Consider the following 17,560-nt stretch of genomic DNA (forward strand, 5'->3'; position numbering starts at 1 on the left):
GCAGAAGCTCTGATAAAAAAAGGGTGTGTCATCAGGCTGAAAGGAGTGGACCTAGGACTTCTAGCTATGGGGTTAAAGAAACAAAGTTGTACTAATTTTGGCACACATGCAGCTGTAACATACACAACTTGGATTAAGTCTGTCCGTTACATATTTGTCACTTATATTGAGGTATATTTTACTCTGAAGCTCTGTAAAATGTGTTTTGTCTTTAGTGTGCCCCTATTTCAGAGTCCTTATTGATAGCTCAGCTTGCTTATTGCTGAATTGTAAAGATGTGTTTATTTGGAAGACTTTTATTCCAGTCTCTTAGAAGAAACTTTGTGAAATATGATGATGTAGATTGCCATTTGACTCCTAAACTTGCAGTCAGATTTAAGCTATTGTGTCACTTAAGTGTCAGATGATTGGTTAGTAACTCTCTTCTCTGTTCTGTAGCCTGGCGTTCATTAAACGTACAGCAGTGATCGATGCAGACAAACCTGTGTCTTCCCAGCTCAGAGTGCTCACTCTCAGTGAAGACTCTCCATATGAAACATTGCACTCTTTCATTAGCAATGCTGTTGCTCCCTTCTTCAAGTCCTATATCCGAGAATCTGGCAAAGCAGACAGGTAATTCAGTAGAAATACTGCATTTCTGTGCTAATTAACTAAAGTGTTTAATGATTGTTAAAAAGTAACAAACAACAGTGACTCTTCAAGGTGAATCGTGTGAATTGTTTAAGCACACAGTTGGTATGATGCTGTTGCTGACTCTGGGGAAGCAGTTCAGGTCTAAATGTGTTATGTATGGCTTTTTTATTTGCCTTCTTATATGTAAACATCTGTGCTTTTTCAGGGATGGAGATAAAATGGCTCCTTCAGTTGAGAAAAAGATTGCAGAGCTTGAAATGGGCCTCTTGCATTTACAACAGAATATTGAAATTCCAGAGATCAGTCTGCCCATTCATGCAACCATTACTAATGTTGCCAAGCAGTGTTATGAACGTGGAGAAAAACCAAAAGTTACAGATTTTGGTGAGAAGGCTGAGGATCCGTTGTTCCTTAATCAGTTACAGTCTGGAGTCAACCGCTGGATTAGAGAAATACAAAAGGTAACCAAATAAAGAACAGGGGGAAAAGGCAACTAAGTAATAAGAACTTCTGTTTAGTACGGTGTATCTTCTTCAGTTTTACTGATAAAATGCTGCTTGTGCAGGATGCTCTGAAGATCTCAGACCATGCTTTTGAGTAACCAGAGACATTGGTCTAAATTAGGCTAAGTCTAGTCTAAAATTAGGCTGAATTTGGAATCTAGTCTGAAGTGTTTGACAAATCACCAAGCGTATGACTTTGTTTTACATACTGTAATAGACTTAAGTAACTGGCAGTAATCCTGTAAATTTTGTAACTGTTCTTCAGATCTTTACAGCAGATTGAGAGAAACACATCTGATTTGGCCTGTTTTGTTATTTGCCCCTGGTGCATCCACAACCACTTTGCAATGCTTGCTCCAGCCCTATCTTGTAATCTCATACTTCTGCCTGTTACTTTTCAAAATAACTGCTATTCTGCTGGTGTTACTCAAAAGCAGCATCTGAGATACTAGTCTGGCTTGTTGCCTCTGTGTGCGCAGGAAATACCTATTGCTCATGGAACAGTGTCTTTTCTTGCTTAAGAGCATAAAACATTTGTTATCTTGCCTGGCTCATCTGCCTTTAGCCAGAATACAGACACTGCTCAGGAAAGCAGGCAGGTGACATTTTTAGGCTATGCTGAAGATTATTACATGAGGGTCCTAAAACCAACCTTTAGGATCTCTGGAATTACGCTTGTCACATGTTGCATACAGTTCCTACACTTTTCAAAGAATGAGTGCCAAAACTGTCTGAGGTTGGGTTATTAAACCTGGCAGCTGTTGCATGTTTCAATTATATTTAAGCAAGTTTTTACAGCTGAAGCATATAAATTAAATGCTTTTCTCTCTCCCTTCTCTTTCTCTCCATTACTTTGAAGGTGACCAAATTAGATCGAGATCCTGCATCAGGCACTGCATTACAGGAGATAAGCTTCTGGTTAAATTTGGAAAGGGCTCTGTACCGTATTCAGGAAAAACGGGAAAGTCCAGAAGTTCTGCTGACTCTGGACATTCTGAAACATGGCAAACGTTTCCATGCAACTGTCAGCTTTGATACTGACACAGGTAAAATATCTGTTCAATAACATTTTTCTCAAATGTCATGCAGAACTTAAACTGTTAAAAAACCTGAACATTGTGCTGCAAAGAGCAGGCTGTTAAGAGGAGCCTTGGACTGGTTACAGATAGAGATTTTGGTCAATGAGAGGAAAAGTTATATTCAAAATCTTTTCCATTTAGGTCTGAAACAGGCGCTGGAAACTGTGAATGACTATAATCCACTGATGAAAGACTTTCCACTGAATGACTTGCTGTCTGCTACGGAGCTGGACAAAATCAGACAGGCACTTGTTGCAATATTTACCCATTTGAGAAAAATCAGGAACACAAAATACCCAATCCAAAGGGCATTGCGTTTAGTGGAGGCTATTTCAAGAGATCTGAGCTCTCAGCTGCTTAAAGTGTTGGGAACCAGAAAACTGATGCATGTGGCCTATGAAGAATTTGAAAAGGTATATTCATGGCTTTGTGATACTGGTTGCTGTACTTTTGTGTTGGACAGTGACTTTCAGGAAGCATTTCATTTGGGAGCTGAAGTTCCTGTTCTAAAACTTTTTTCAGGTAATGGTTGCATGCTTTGAAGTATTCCAAACCTGGGATGATGAATATGAGAAGCTGCAAGTTCTTCTGAGAGATATTGTGAAGAGGAAAAGGGAGGAGAACCTGAAGATGGTGTGGCGCATCAATCCTGCTCACAGGAAACTCCAGAGTCGCCTTGATCAAATGAGGAAATTCAGGCGTCAGCATGAGCAGCTGAGAGCTGTCATTGTGAGAGTCTTGCGACCTCAGGTAATCTTGGTTGTTACAAAACAGAAAATCTGTGTGGCTTCTTCAGGAGTGTTACTGTTACTTGAAATTACCAACACAAATGTAGAGTAACGTTCAGTGTCCGTGTTTAGTTTTGAACCCTCGCTAATAGGCTTAGGTTTAATTTTGACTTACATTGCGTAATACATGCTCGTGTTAATAAACTCAGCAAGTCTAGACATAACACAGAGGAGATTAATAAATGTTTAAATCCTTGAACTTGGCTAAACCACAGTGGAAAATGTGATTATGCTGCACAGTAGTGGAAGTTTGTAAAGTAACTGTGCTGCCCTGTTCCTACTGGAAGTTAATTCTGAAGCATGACTGAAAGTTTGTTAAAAAATTTATGACTGATTGGCTGGGGGTTTGTGCAATATTTTTTAGAACCCACTGCATTTTGCTACTTCAGGGAAATTTTGAAGTATTGAACTCACTAAACTGTGATTCTAATGTAGGTAACAGCTGTTGCCCAGCAAAATCAAGGAGAGGTACCTGAACCACAGGATATGAAAGTAGCAGAAGTCCTTTTTGATGCTGCAGATGCTAATGCAATTGAAGAAGTCAATCTTGCTTATGAGAATGTTAAGGAAGTAGATGGATTAGATGTTTCCAAAGAAGGTACAGAAGCCTGGGAGGCAGCAATGAAGCGCTATGATGAAAGAATTGATAGAGTTGAAACAAGGATAACAGCCCGTTTGAGAGACCAGCTCGGTACAGCAAAGAATGCCAACGAAATGTTCAGAATCTTCTCCCGCTTTAACGCCTTGTTTGTCAGACCTCACATTCGTGGTGCCATTCGTGAGTACCAAACACAGTTGATCCAGCGTGTGAAGGATGATATTGAGTCTCTCCATGACAAGTTTAAAGTACAATATCCACAGAGTCAAGCATGTAAAATGAGTCATGTTCGTGACTTGCCTCCTGTGTCTGGGTCTATAATTTGGGCAAAACAGATCGACAGGCAGCTCACCGCTTACATGAAGCGTGTGGAGGATGTCCTTGGCAAAGGCTGGGAGAACCATGTGGAAGGTCAGAAGCTAAAGCAGGATGGAGATAGCTTTCGCATGAAGCTCAACACTCAGGAGATCTTTGATGACTGGGCAAGAAAAGTTCAGCAACGCAACCTTGGTGTGTCCGGTCGCATTTTCACCATCGAAAGCACTCGTGTTCGAGGTCGAACTGGAAATGTCCTGAAACTGAAAGTCAACTTCCTCCCAGAAATAATTACACTTTCAAAAGAAGTCCGAAACCTGAAGTGGCTTGGTTTCCGTGTCCCACTAGCAATTGTCAACAAAGCTCACCAAGCAAACCAGCTCTATCCATTTGCTATTTCTCTCATTGAAAGTGTCCGCACATATGAGCGAACGTGTGAGAAAGTAGAGGAGCGTAATACTATCTCACTGCTGGTCGCTGGCTTGAAGAAGGAGGTGCAGGCTTTGATTGCAGAAGGAATTGCACTCGTGTGGGAATCATACAAGCTTGATCCATACGTACAGCGCTTGGCTGAGACTGTCTTCAGTTTCCAGGAAAAGGTTTGTGTTTTCTCTCAAAATCTGCAAAACTTTTACATTTCTAATTCAGTAATGTATTGTTATCCAAAAGTGTCATTGGATAGCTCAGAGCTAGTTCTGCAGCTCTTGGTTTAAGTAGCTGATTGAGTCAGCACAAATTGGCCAACTGGATGGATCTTTTGGAAGTGCTAAAATTACTGTTAGCAGTACTATTTTCATTTGATAATGCTAAAATCAATGGATTGCTGTATCCAAATAAAGATACATGATTCACCATTACTGAATTATTGTTTTCTTGATCTAACCTGTGAAACTAAACATCCCATTTTTCCTAAACTATCTTAGGTGGATGATCTGCTCATTATTGAAGAGAAGATAGACCTGGAAGTGAGATCGTTGGAAACATGCATGTACGATCACAAGACTTTCTCTGAAATCTTGAACAGAGTTCAGAAAGCTGTGGATGATTTGAATCTTCATTCATACTCAAATTTGCCAATCTGGGTCAATAAGTTGGATATGGAGGTAGGTTTGAGATCGAGGAGTAGTATATGTCTAGAGGTAACATTTTATTCAGGTGCAAAATATATTTTGGTTATTTTCTTCATAGTCACCCAGGGGGACTTTTCTTTATAGTCACACCAGAGACTAAATTCTCATTCCCTGAAAATTTCAGTGCATTTTTGGTATGCAGAAGATGTGAGACCTGTGTTGGAGTTTTTTTACTGTAGAATTTTGGGATCAGTTGATTCAAGGGGAGTTTTGTCTTTTGAGGAAAAAAGTTTGGTACAGTTTGACAGCCTAGAGGATGCTGGGGACCAAGGTAGATAAAGGGTGGTGGAAATTTGCTGTCCTGGTGGCAAAGACTTGTTGCCATCATATTGTTTGCTTCTGCCTGTTAAGTTACAGGTTTTTGGTCACTAGGCCAACTTCAATATGGTTAAAGTTGTTTAGTTGTTTAATTGACTTAATTAAAGTCCATGAGGAGGAGGAGAAGCTTTGAATTATATTCAGTGCAAATTTACCAAAACTCTTAAACCTCTTTAATCATGGAATGGTTTGAGTTGGTAGAGACCTTAGAGATCATCCAGTTGCAGCCCTCATGCCATGGGCAGTGATGCCACTGATTTGGTAGCTCAAAGCCCCATCCAGCTTGGCCTGGAACACTTCCAGGGATGGGGCATCCCTAACTTCTCTGGGTAACCTGTTCCAGTGCCTCACCACCCTAATACCTAATCTAAACCTCCTTTCTTTCAATTTAAAGTTATTATTCCCTGTCTTGTTGCTACAAGCCATAGAAAACAGTCCCTCCAATTCTTGTAAGCCCTTCTGGTGCTGGAATGGCTTAGTAAAGGATCATTTCGTTCTTTGAGGTGCTGTAGTGTGCCTGTCAGAATATATTGATAGTGGGGATCTTGATGCAGTGAATATGCAGGTTTTTCCTCCAATAGCCCTCATTTTCTTTAGATTGAAAGAATCCTGGGTGTTCGTTTGCAAGCTGGACTGAGAGCCTGGACCCAGGTTCTTCTGGGACAAGCAGATGACAAAGCAGAAGTTGACATGGATACAGATGCTCCTCAAGTGAGCCATAAGCCTGGTGGTGAACCCAAGATCAAAGTAAGTTTTCCTGTGGTTTTTTTTTTCGCATTAGATTTTTTTCTTGGCTGGGTTTTTTCTGTATTGTCAATTAACTAATACAGAAATTATTTCTGAGGCCTGCGTGGTAGATGAATATTTCTTCTTGCATCTCTTTTTGGAGAAATATTTTCCTCTTTTCATTTAAGTGCAAGTTGATTTTTAAAAAGTACTTCTTGAAGTCCAAAATTCTTGTCTATATGTAGCAGTGTCTGCCAGTAAAACTGGGTGTTTTTACTATTTCTGCAGAACATTGTACACGAACTAAGAATAACCAACCAGGTGATATACTTGAATCCACCAATTGAAGACTGCAGATACAAACTTTACCAAGAAATGTTTTCTTGGAAAATGGTAATCCTGTCGCTGCCAAGAATTCAAAGTCAGAGATACCAGGTAAGTGTAATGCAGCTGTATCTAAGTCAGAGCAATTGCTTTCACTCAGTAATTAAATGTCCTCACCATATTAGTGTGTTGATCTAAAACCAAACCTGAGTGCCCTGGAAATTTGTGTGTATCACAAGTATAACTGTGGTTCTTAGGTTGGAGTGCATTATGAGCTGTCTGAGGAAGAGAAGTTCTATCGTAATGCATTGACAAGGATGCCTGATGGCCCTGCAGCTCTGGAGGAGTCATACTCAGCTGTCATGGGAATTGTGACTGAAGTGGAGCAGTATGTCAAGGTAGGAGGCTGACAGGACATAATGGAACAGCTAAAATTAACATGGACTTTCAGTTTTCCTGGGGGCTGGAGGGAGACACATGTTTTGCAATATACTGGAGAAGTTCTGAACATTGTGAAATACCTCCATTAGGTTTGGCTGCAGTACCAGTGTCTGTGGGACATGCAGGCTGAAAATATATACAACCGTCTTGGAGAAGACCTGAATAAGTGGCAGGCCCTTTTGGTTCAGATAAGAAAAGCAAGAGGAACATTTGACAATGCAGAAACCAGAAAGGAGTTTGGACCTGTTGTCATAGACTATGGCAAGGTGAGAAATCTTAATTATTTATTGTGATAAATGAATAGAATTTCAGAATAGCTGTATAACAGAAAATAGCAAGGGTGACAAATTACGATAATGTAACATTATTCACTTGTAGGTACAATCAAAGGTCAACTTGAAGTATGACTCCTGGCACAAGGAGGTGCTCAGCAAATTTGGCCAAATGCTTGGTCAGAATATGACAGAGTTTCATTCACAAATTTCTAAGGTAAGAAAAGTCCTAATTCCAGTTTTTCACTTTCAGATCAGCTGTTGTAGAATGCTAAAACACTGATTTGTACCCTTTACAGTCCCGTCAAGAGCTGGAGCAGCATTCTGTGGACACTGCTAGCACATCAGATGCCGTGACATTCATTACATACGTGCAGTCCTTGAAACGTAAAATCAAACAGTTTGAAAAGCAAGTTGAGGTATGTTTGTTGTCTTATGTTAATGATTCTTATTTTTGTCAGGCTTAGCTCATAAAATGCAGCTTCATCATAATCATAAAATGATATTCAAGTTCTCGTAAAAACAGACTTGAACTCTATATTCTGAAAAATCCTGTGAGCTCTATAGTGAGCATTTATTAAAGAGTGTTTATTTAGCCTTGCCACTTAAGTTTTGTGTTTTGAACTTAAAACCTCTGTGTCTTGTAGCTTTATCGCAATGGTCAGCGCTTGCTTGAGAAGCAAAGGTTCCAGTTCCCTTCCTCTTGGCTCTACATTGACAACATCGAAGGAGAATGGGGTGCCTTCAATGACATCATGCGTAGGAAGGACTCTGCCATTCAACAACAAGTAGCAAATCTGCAGATGAAAATAGTTCAAGAGGATCGTGCAGTGGAGAGCCGAACAACTGACTTGCTGACAGACTGGGAGAAAACAAAGCCTGTAACAGTAAGTAGTGATGGTTAATATTCAGTGAATGAGGTAGATTTTCTGCATTCAGTTTGTTTTTATGCTTTTTTTTTTTTTTGCAGTTTTTCATTTTAGGTGATAGTAAAAGTCTTTTTAAGGGTTCTATGGTAACCTGCCAGTGTGTTGATTTTTGGCAATAGTTGCAGAGGGAAATTTACCCTTAAAACATAGGCCTCTCTTAGGTGCAGAATAGTAAATTACTTCATTGACTAAGAGAGCTTTGTCTGAAACAAGTGTATGTCAGAGGTATGCATGTAGGAGGATTCAGAAGCAAGCTGCTTTTTTGCCTTTTTTTTTTTCTGAAGTGCTTTTTAGTAAAGCAAAAAACTGCATGTAAAAATGAAATGGGACTTATTGGGGAATGATATGTTATCTTATAGTCAGCAAAATGGAAATGTAAAAAATGAGACAAACCAACATTTATGTTTAGTCCCCACTTTTAACTTGCCTTCAGTGTAACTGTAGGATTATTGGATTAATGTATCCCGTGCAAACTTTAGGGAAATCTGCGTCCAGAAGAGGCTCTTCAAGCTCTTACCATTTATGAAGGAAAATTCGGCAGGCTGAAGGATGACCGTGAGAAGTGTGCCAAGGCCAAGGAAGCTCTGGAGCTTACAGACACTGGGCTGCTCAGTGGCAGTGAAGAGCGCGTCCAGGTACAACCTGCTCACACACCTGCTTGCCAGTTTTGGATAAAAATGTTTCAGTTCCATCCTTTACTCCCTCAGGAGAGTGACTTGTAGTGTGTGCTGTGCTAATATCAGGGCACAGTCTCCAAACTGACTCGGTTCTAGCCTTCAGAGCTTGTCCATGATCTCTTCCTTGACTGTCTTATTCTTTTGAAACTGTTATGTGAGCTAGATGGAAAATTTCATCTTGGTAACTTGCTGTTGCAGTTCTCTTGAACTGGCAAACTATCCAAAGGTTTTTGATTAGAAGTATTTTGTTTAACTCACCCATGCTATTGACTTTGAAGAAATTAGGAGTAACTACTGATGTTTGATACATTCTTTCTTACAGGTAGCCCTTGAAGAGCTGCAGGATCTCAAAGGTGTCTGGTCTGAACTCTCTAAGGTCTGGGAACAAATTGATCAAATGAAAGAACAACCCTGGGTCTCAGTACAGCCTCGCAAGGTACTTCACTTTTGTGTACATTAACAGTATAACTGCCACAATTATGTGCAAATTAGGAATTAGACCTCTTGAGACAGACATGCTATATTGTCAAGATCATTTGCAGTGTTTAGGTACCTTTTTAAATATCTTGTGAGCATGTTTCTTCTGAAAGTAAGATAAAAAATACTCACAGGATATTCATAATTTAAGTAATCCTACCGGAAATTTATGCAGGTTCCATAGTTTGAGATTTGACTGCAACTACAGAGAAGAAACTGCTGTTTTTAAATAGTCTGTTGGATGTCATTAGAGAAACTTCATTATGCAGTTGGGTAAACAGCATTGATTTTAGTGCAGTGCTCAGGAGGTAAAGAGCAGAAAGAACACTAATCTATAAACTAACTGCCTGTGACAAGACTGCATCATGAATCTCAATCAGACCAATAAAATTACATTCTCAGCTGTAGAGTAACCACATCTTAGGCAAACAAGGATAACACTTTGTAATTCGTATGGTTATGTGCACAGGAATTGTTGAGAAAGATTTCATTGCTTTTGTGTTACTGACAGCTTCGACAAAACTTGGATGGTCTGCTGAACCAGCTGAAAAACTTCCCTGCCCGTTTGCGGCAGTACGCCTCCTATGAGTATGTCCAGAGACTTCTGAAGGGCTACATGAAGGTAAGTTGCCCACATTTCTAAAATGCATGTGTTTTATATTCACATTCAAAGATGTAACTTGCTTTCTTTTCTTCTGTAGATAAACATGTTAGTTATTGAACTGAAATCCGAGGCACTTAAAGACCGACACTGGAAACAACTGATGAAGAGGCTTCATGTTAACTGGGTTGTCTCAGAATTGACCCTGGGCCAGATCTGGGATGTTGATCTACAGAGAAATGAAGCAATCGTCAAAGATGTTCTGCTTGTGGCTCAGGGAGAGATGGCTTTGGAAGAGTTCTTGAAACAGGCGAGTATCAGCCCTTGTATGTATGCAAGTAACAGCAAATCTGAGGATTGCTGTTAAGTGGCTACTTGTGTAGTAAACTTGTCACTCTAAGCTGTTGAAACAAGTGCCAAGACTCCGTGGTTTGCTCTGTTTTCGGGAGCAGTAATAAGCTTTGTAAACTTCCTCTGATGAAATTTGCATTATTTGGGAAAAGCAGTTCTTGTAAGTGACTGCAAAGATCCCACCTTGAACTGCGTTATAGTCTCAATATTTTTAACAAAAGCTTAAGCGTAAAGCCAGAGTCTTCAGGTAAAAACAAATAGTATCTAATTCCTGTAATACATTTCTACTTTGTAACTATTTTTTTGAGGAAAAATTATTGATGTTATATCTTAAACATCTTTTTCTTCAGATAAGAGAAGTGTGGAACACCTATGAACTGGACTTGGTCAATTACCAGAACAAGTGTCGTTTGATTCGTGGGTGGGATGACCTTTTCAACAAAGTCAAGGAGCACATTAACAGCGTGTCTGCTATGAAGCTGTCACCATACTACAAGGTAAAATGGAGACCAAAGCTAAAGAATTTTTGTTTATTTCTGCCTTCCCCTTCTCTTTAGTTTATATTTTTGTCAGCAGGGACTATATTCGCTGTTAAAAGCTGACAGACTGTTAATTGTATAGTGCATGCTTTGTAACTCTCAAAAAACTATTTCCTCTAATAATTATTAGTAGACAAAGACTTTATAATATTAAAATGAATATTAATATAGTGTTTAAACTTCAGGTGTTTGAGGAAGATGCCCTTAGCTGGGAAGATAAGCTGAACCGTATCATGGCACTCTTTGATGTCTGGATTGATGTCCAAAGGCGGTGGGTCTACCTGGAGGGTATCTTTACTGGCAGTGCAGACATCAAACACTTGCTGCCTGTGGAGACCCAGAGGTTCCAGAGGTAACTTTTCCATTTTGTTGTTTTCTTGCCTCCATTGGGGCACCCTGGGGGCAGGCCTGAAACTTCATGACTCACTGTAGCACTCTCTGAGTTGAAATACTGACTGCATTTTTACCTGGTCCAGCTGGATTACAGCTGCTGTAGATACAAGTTCATCAAGCAAAGAGGTGCAACTATGGCAGAAAATGTTTGTAGTAAATGGGCTGATGTTTTTAGTAAATGGGCTACAGTTTTTAGCAGATGATTTGGACTTGAGTGGTTTTCCTTGCTAGTTCCTGCCAGTTACTTTAAGGGTTTTTCTGGCATTGTGGCTACAACAAACAGCTTTCTGTTGCTGCAGCCTTTAATTTCACCCTTTAAACATTATTTACTTCCTCTCTCCTAAGTTTGTCTGATCATACTTACTCATTCCACACACTTCCAGTCAGATCAAAGAATCAGATTTATGCATCACTTCAGGAAGTAAAGATAAGTAGACCTGCTCTGGACTTGGTAGATTGAACATTACAAAGAGGTTAGATTTTGTTGTTGAGGGCTTCAGGTAGATGAAGAGTAATTTGGGGAACTTAGGCTTGTGTTCCCTAGAGCTGCTGCAACCATTAGAGGTAGAGTGGTCATTTAGAGACAAATAATTTTGGTGTTCTGTAGGCCTGTGGTTACTGAGTTTGCACTAATGTATTGTGTTATTTTACTTGCAGCATCAGCACTGAATTCTTGGCACTCATGAAAAAGGTGTCCAAATCTCCACTTGTGATGGATGTTCTTAACATTCAAGGTGTGCAGAGATCATTAGAGAGACTGGCAGACTTACTTGGGAAGATACAGAAAGCCCTGGGAGAATACTTGGAAAGGGAGAGGTCCTCCTTCCCTCGGTAAGCAGTCGACCCCTGAAGTAATCTGATGTTTATTTGCAGAAGCTCTGTAAAGCCTCTACCAGTTCTGTGGTGCATATATATGAGATGTTATGACCATTTACTTAGGTATTGTCTATATATATAATTCAGTTACAGCTACTTCTCCAGAAGTGGGGCTGAAACTTCCCTTACTTACTCATCTGTGGCTGGTTTCGGTATTTGGATATTGCCTAAGGAACCATTGCAGCTGATTTCTGTAAACTGAAGAGGTTCTTCTGCCATTTGATTAAAGGACAGTGTCTGAATTGTCACAGTCCAGTATTTAGGTCATTGATTTTGACTTACCTGTAATCCTCAACTAGTTTGTCACTTAGCATGAGAAAATAAGAGTGAGGGAGGTACTGAGTGGGAGTTCTTCTTCCTGACAGGCAATTCAGTCCCAGACTCTACTGTTGGTATTTCAGAGATGGATAAGTAAAGAAAATTATCCACACTATGGAGCATGTATACACTTCTGTATGGTACAGACCACATGAACTTAAAAGTAGCACTGGGGTATAACTGCTAGCAAATTTGTGGTTCATACACTCTTGCAGTGTTGAGGAAATGGTTGTCAGTTACTTCCAGGTAGTGGCCATGGATGAAGCATAAATTATAAATTAAAAGTGATAGTTGAAGTTCTGATATAGATCTAATTTTATGTGATTAATAGGTTCTACTTTGTTGGTGATGAAGACTTGCTTGAAATCATTGGAAACAGCAAAAATGTGGCTAAGTTGCAGAAACACTTCAAGAAAATGTTTGCTGGAGTCTCTAGCATTATTCTCAATGAAGACAATTCTGTGGTTCTTGGGATATCCTCACGTGAAGGAGAGGAGGTATAGCTGCAGTATTTCTTTTTAAATAAAATTCTGAAAATAAGTGGATGTGGGCTGACTTAAGCCTTTAATTCTTGCAGGTGCTGTTCAAAACACCCGTCTCCATCACAGAACATCCCAAGATCAATGAGTGGCTCACTCTTGTTGAAAAAGAGATGAGAGTGACCCTTGCTAAATTGCTTGCAGAGTCTGTTACTGAAGTAGAAATCTTTGGAAAAGCAACTTCAATTGATCCAGCAGTCTACATCTCTTGGATTGACAAATACCAGGTATTAATGTGGAACACTAAAGTATACTGCAGCTTGGTTACTTCAGCAAGGAAAACTATCTGATAAGGGGTTTTTTTTACACAGGCTCAGCTTGTTGTGCTGTCAGCCCAGATTGCTTGGTCTGAGAATGTGGAGTCAGCCCTCAATGGTGGAGGTGGAGACAACAGTCCTCTCCAGTCTGTGCTAGCCAATGTTGAGGTCACACTCAATGTCCTGGCAGACTCTGTGCTGATGGAGCAGCCACCCCTTCGCAGAAGGAAACTGGAGCACTTGGTAAGTAAAAACTTCCTTTCCTCTTCAGGGTTTACAGGTGAGCATTTTTAAATTTTAATGAAAAAATTGATCAGTGTAAGACTTACTATTCCTCCAGGAAAAGATTTTGTGTGATTTAAGCAATTACATTAAGGCCTGATCCTTAATGTAGGTGGTGGTAGTTTTTCACTCTAGTCAGCTTAATGCATGATACCATATTATATGCTGTCTCAGTGAATTGATCTTCAAACTGGATCTTCCAGGTATGGAAGTTACTGGGTTTTTTCATTCAAATGTGAAATATGTCATTAAGCTGCCTATTATTGTAATCATAATATGCTTTTGTTTGTAGATAGAGGTTGAAGGTGGGGGGAGAATTAAAATGATCCTGGGTTATTTCTAGAGGGAAATACCTGGTTTCTGGCAAGTAAAATACCATGTTCAGTAGTGTATTGGATTAACAGGCTGACTGGGCCAAAGTGCTTTGCTGTAAACTAGGAAAGTCACCAAGAATAGCAGGCAACATTGTTAGTTTTGGATTTGTAGCAACAGGTTTTAAACCAGAGACTGGGTTTAGGTCGTGATTTCTAAGTGATGGCAGTTCACTGTGCTAATCTGAGAAGCTGTAGGATTCCTGTCTTTATTGGCTTGTATTGTTGTGGTCTTAAGGAGTCCCTTCCTTCTCCAGATCACTGAGTTGGTGCACCAGAGAGATGTTACAAGATCACTGATCAAAAGCAAGATTGACAACTCCAAATCCTTCGAGTGGCTCAGCCAGATGCGGTTCTACTTTGACCCAAAGCAGACAGATGTGTTGCAGCAGCTCTCCATTCAGATGGCAAATGCCAAATTCAACTATGGTTTTGAGTACCTTGGGGTTCAGGATAAGCTGGTGCAGACTCCTCTCACTGACCGCTGCTACCTGACAATGACACAAGCCCTGGAGGCAAGACTTGGAGGATCACCATTTGGTAAGTTTGTGAGACAAGTGTATAAAATTCTTATCTTCTCTAATATATATGAGAATGAGTGGTTCAGGTCACTTAAAGAATCACCAGTGAGGAATCAGTAAAGGCAGGTTTAATAGGAATTTGTAAAAGCATAACAAATTGTATGGCAAGGTTCATTCTATTACTTACTATATAGATAAAGCACTCAAGGAAAAATATGATGAAAAAAACCCTAAAATGGTATATGTGGAGACTGGGGACACAGAAAGAAAAGCAGTGATAGCAGTAAGGGATGCAAAAGGGTAAGGGAGACTGCTGTTTCGTCATAAGAGTCAGAGTGAACTCCCTTGCCAAACTTAACTTTAGACTTGATGAAGTCAAGGTCTAAAGGATTTCGCAAAACTTAATTACCTAATCAATACAATAATAGCAGTACTGGAACAATTGATTAATTAAAAAAAAATTATTCTGTAGGATTTTTCTGTAAGCACAGCAGTAACCTGACAAAAAGTTTAGATTAATTATAGACCAATTGGCAACACTCATAAGGCGCATAGACATGAAGTATGTGCAAAGGTATACCTATGAAAAACTCACCTTAAATTCAGTGAAATACATCAGATGCTTTTGCAGCTCTCCAGAAATGAAGGGTTGGGTCTTGGGAAGTGGATGTCAGTCCAGCTTCAATTGTCAGCTTTCAATGGCAATCCTTTGTTGCAAACTGGAGAGTTCACAAGCTCCAAGAGGCATCCCACTGGAAAGGAGATCCTGGTCACAGCCTGCTGCGGATCTCAGATCTGCAGATCTCTCACAGCCTGCTGTAGATCTCAAAGGGTCTGACTTAGGACCACTTTTTATAGAGTTGCAAAATTACTGATTTTAGTCATCAGTAAATTTCTCTCCTGGCCACAATCCGAGTTGGTGGTTGCTGGAACTTTCCTTGAAAATATAACACCAGAAATACTGTTCTATTTGCTCTGTTATTCAGACAGAAAAAACCAGAACTCTCAAGGCTATTAAGTAGAAAACAGGAGCTTGTTGGACAACAGAAGCTGTGGGAGCAGACAGGGTTTCTGATAAGCACAAGGGAAGCTAACTGGTGCTGTTAATGTAGGCCAAGGCCTAACAAGCATTCTTGAAACTGTAGTGTTGCCTAGGATGGGGTTTAGGGGGTGGACCCCCTAGTGGGGAAAGGATGTGCTTTTCCACAATACAGTGTTAATATGAATATGCAGGACACTTTTAACTAAGATGGCAAAGAACAAAATGGTCTTTTGGGGGAAGTCAAAACAGTTTTAGGTTTTGTTTGAACCCTCTTGATTGAACAGGCACCTTCAGAATCCACATGCTGGCAGATTGCACAAGTTGGCAGTGCTGTTCAGATGATAAATTCTAAAGCATGTCCATCTCATTTCAAAAACAGGACCTGCTGGTACTGGTAAAACAGAATCTGTTAAAGCTCTTGGACATCAGCTCGGCCGTTTTGTCTTGGTTTTCAACTGTGATGAAACATTTGACTTCCAGGTAAGCTGTTTGATTAAAACAATGCTAACAATGCTTTGTTAACAAGCAGGAATCTCTTCAGAACCCTGAAACAGTCAGCAATGTTTATTTTCAAGATGATTATGTAGAAGTCCTAACTGAGCTGGTATCTGTTGGTCATATAGAACCTCTGTAACAAAAAAATGCCTAAAGCAGAAGTGGATGGAACATTGCTAGAGCAGAGGTTCTGGGCTTTTGAACAGGTAGTTCTGCAACAGCAAATGGAGGGAAGGGAAGTACGGGGCAGGGGCTTAAGACCGGCTTTAGAAAAGTATCTTAAACTGTAGTTTGCATTGATAGGACTGGTTTAATGAGGAACAGATGAGGGTGTGAGATTACTGAAGTAGCTGTACTGTTGCCAAATTATCCTTTAGAACACAGATGTGCAGTTTACCTCAATGTGTAAAGAATTCTTCAAAACTAAGAAAATTTATCTAGATATTTGAAGATTAATGACATCTTCAATCTGAGAACCATATGAAGTGTCTCTAAATTATAACACAGCAAAATATCTTAAAATTAAAACCTTGGTCAAGTGTATAGATAAAAAACAATATAAAACATGGACAAGGAAGCACTAAACTTTACAAATTCTGCCAGGTTTCCCATGTGTGTTTTTTTTCCTCTGAAGCTGTAATTTGACCAGATCAGGATTCCATTTAAGCAGCATTTGGCTTGTAGGGATGACTGTAAGAAAATGCCTAGGGAGTATTAATATCACAGATAATGTGATTCTCCTTGCCCCAGCTCCCTTCCTCCCTCTGACAGTTAGGATGATCAGTGGAAGGATGTCCCAGTGGAAGGATGTTACTCTGTTCATGCTCCAGTGAACCTTTTTTCATGTACTATTTCTCCCCTTAAATCCACTTGCAGACTTGGTTCTATAACATCTTTACCAAATTGTTCCACTGTGCACTATTACTATGCACTCCAAGAAAGGGCAGCTTTTTTTTGTCTTTTTTTAATGATTCCTAAGTTCTTGTAGTAGAAAAGACAGTGAATGACAGATTTGTATTCATCTGAAACCAGTAGACTGTAGACCTCCATCATGTTCCCTCTACAGAATCTTACCATAAAGGTTATTCTTTATGTAGAAAGGTTACCATACTCTGGCCGTCCAATTTGCTCTTCTGAAATGTTTTGTAGTTCTTGAACCCTCATTGTGATAAAGGACTAGAACTGCACCTGATGTTAATGGTATCAGCAAACAAAACATTATGCAGTGGACTTACTTTGCCTGTTTTGGAACACACTGCAGTACAATGTGAAGTAATAGGGAGCTATGATTTGTGGTTCTGTGAAGCAGTGAAAGCTGAACTTCAGAACCCTTTCATAACTCTTCCAGTACTGCAAATACAGTAATCTACAAATAAACACAGCTTCTTCCTGCCTTGGATGCATTGTATGAAGTGCTCTTCTCTGCTCCTTTTGCCAATGCAATTGAGTGAATTTCCCCCTTTCTGTGCAGGCAATGGGACGCATCTTTGTGGGACTTTGCCAAGTGGGCGCGTGGGGCTGCTTTGATGAGTTCAACAGACTGGAGGAGAGAATGCTCTCTGCAGTTTCACAGCAAGTTCAGTGCATCCAGGAAGCCTTGCGAGAGCATTCCAACCCCAACTATGACAAGAGTATGTTATTCTTCTGTAACATCCTTCATGCTTCTCTAATGTCCTTCATATTTTGTTGCTCAGCTGCATTTCTTGCAAATTATGCAAGGATGAAGCTACTTTATGTCAAAACTTAAATATTTGACGTAACTTTT

At 39.9% G+C, this 17,560-nt stretch overlaps 1 protein-coding gene across 1 annotated transcript in view; it reads left to right on the top strand.

The window, feature by feature from the left end:
• DYNC1H1 (dynein cytoplasmic 1 heavy chain 1) overlaps positions 1-17,560 on the top strand; it is a 44,868-nt gene that overhangs the window by 2,933 nt on the left and 24,375 nt on the right. Inside the window, exons 3-29 of the mRNA XM_059850347.1 lie at positions 439-612; positions 839-1,094; positions 1,996-2,182; positions 2,357-2,628; positions 2,738-2,965; positions 3,439-4,515; positions 4,840-5,019; positions 5,962-6,111; positions 6,379-6,525; positions 6,672-6,812; positions 6,945-7,121; positions 7,234-7,344; positions 7,427-7,546; positions 7,775-8,014; positions 8,536-8,691; positions 9,056-9,169; positions 9,722-9,832; positions 9,912-10,121; positions 10,513-10,659; positions 10,887-11,053; positions 11,752-11,925; positions 12,620-12,785; positions 12,866-13,054; positions 13,139-13,327; positions 13,995-14,277; positions 15,680-15,780; positions 17,267-17,426. Coding sequence (XP_059706330.1) covers positions 439-612; positions 839-1,094; positions 1,996-2,182; positions 2,357-2,628; positions 2,738-2,965; positions 3,439-4,515; positions 4,840-5,019; positions 5,962-6,111; positions 6,379-6,525; positions 6,672-6,812; positions 6,945-7,121; positions 7,234-7,344; positions 7,427-7,546; positions 7,775-8,014; positions 8,536-8,691; positions 9,056-9,169; positions 9,722-9,832; positions 9,912-10,121; positions 10,513-10,659; positions 10,887-11,053; positions 11,752-11,925; positions 12,620-12,785; positions 12,866-13,054; positions 13,139-13,327; positions 13,995-14,277; positions 15,680-15,780; positions 17,267-17,426 — 5,627 coding nt within the window. The remainder of the gene's footprint in view (positions 1-438; positions 613-838; positions 1,095-1,995; positions 2,183-2,356; positions 2,629-2,737; positions 2,966-3,438; positions 4,516-4,839; positions 5,020-5,961; positions 6,112-6,378; positions 6,526-6,671; positions 6,813-6,944; positions 7,122-7,233; positions 7,345-7,426; positions 7,547-7,774; positions 8,015-8,535; positions 8,692-9,055; positions 9,170-9,721; positions 9,833-9,911; positions 10,122-10,512; positions 10,660-10,886; positions 11,054-11,751; positions 11,926-12,619; positions 12,786-12,865; positions 13,055-13,138; positions 13,328-13,994; positions 14,278-15,679; positions 15,781-17,266; positions 17,427-17,560) is intronic.

The sequence above is a fragment of the Haemorhous mexicanus genome, chromosome 6 (assembly GCF_027477595.1).
Source record: "Haemorhous mexicanus isolate bHaeMex1 chromosome 6, bHaeMex1.pri, whole genome shotgun sequence".
Classification (NCBI taxonomy): Eukaryota; Metazoa; Chordata; class Aves; order Passeriformes; family Fringillidae; genus Haemorhous; species Haemorhous mexicanus.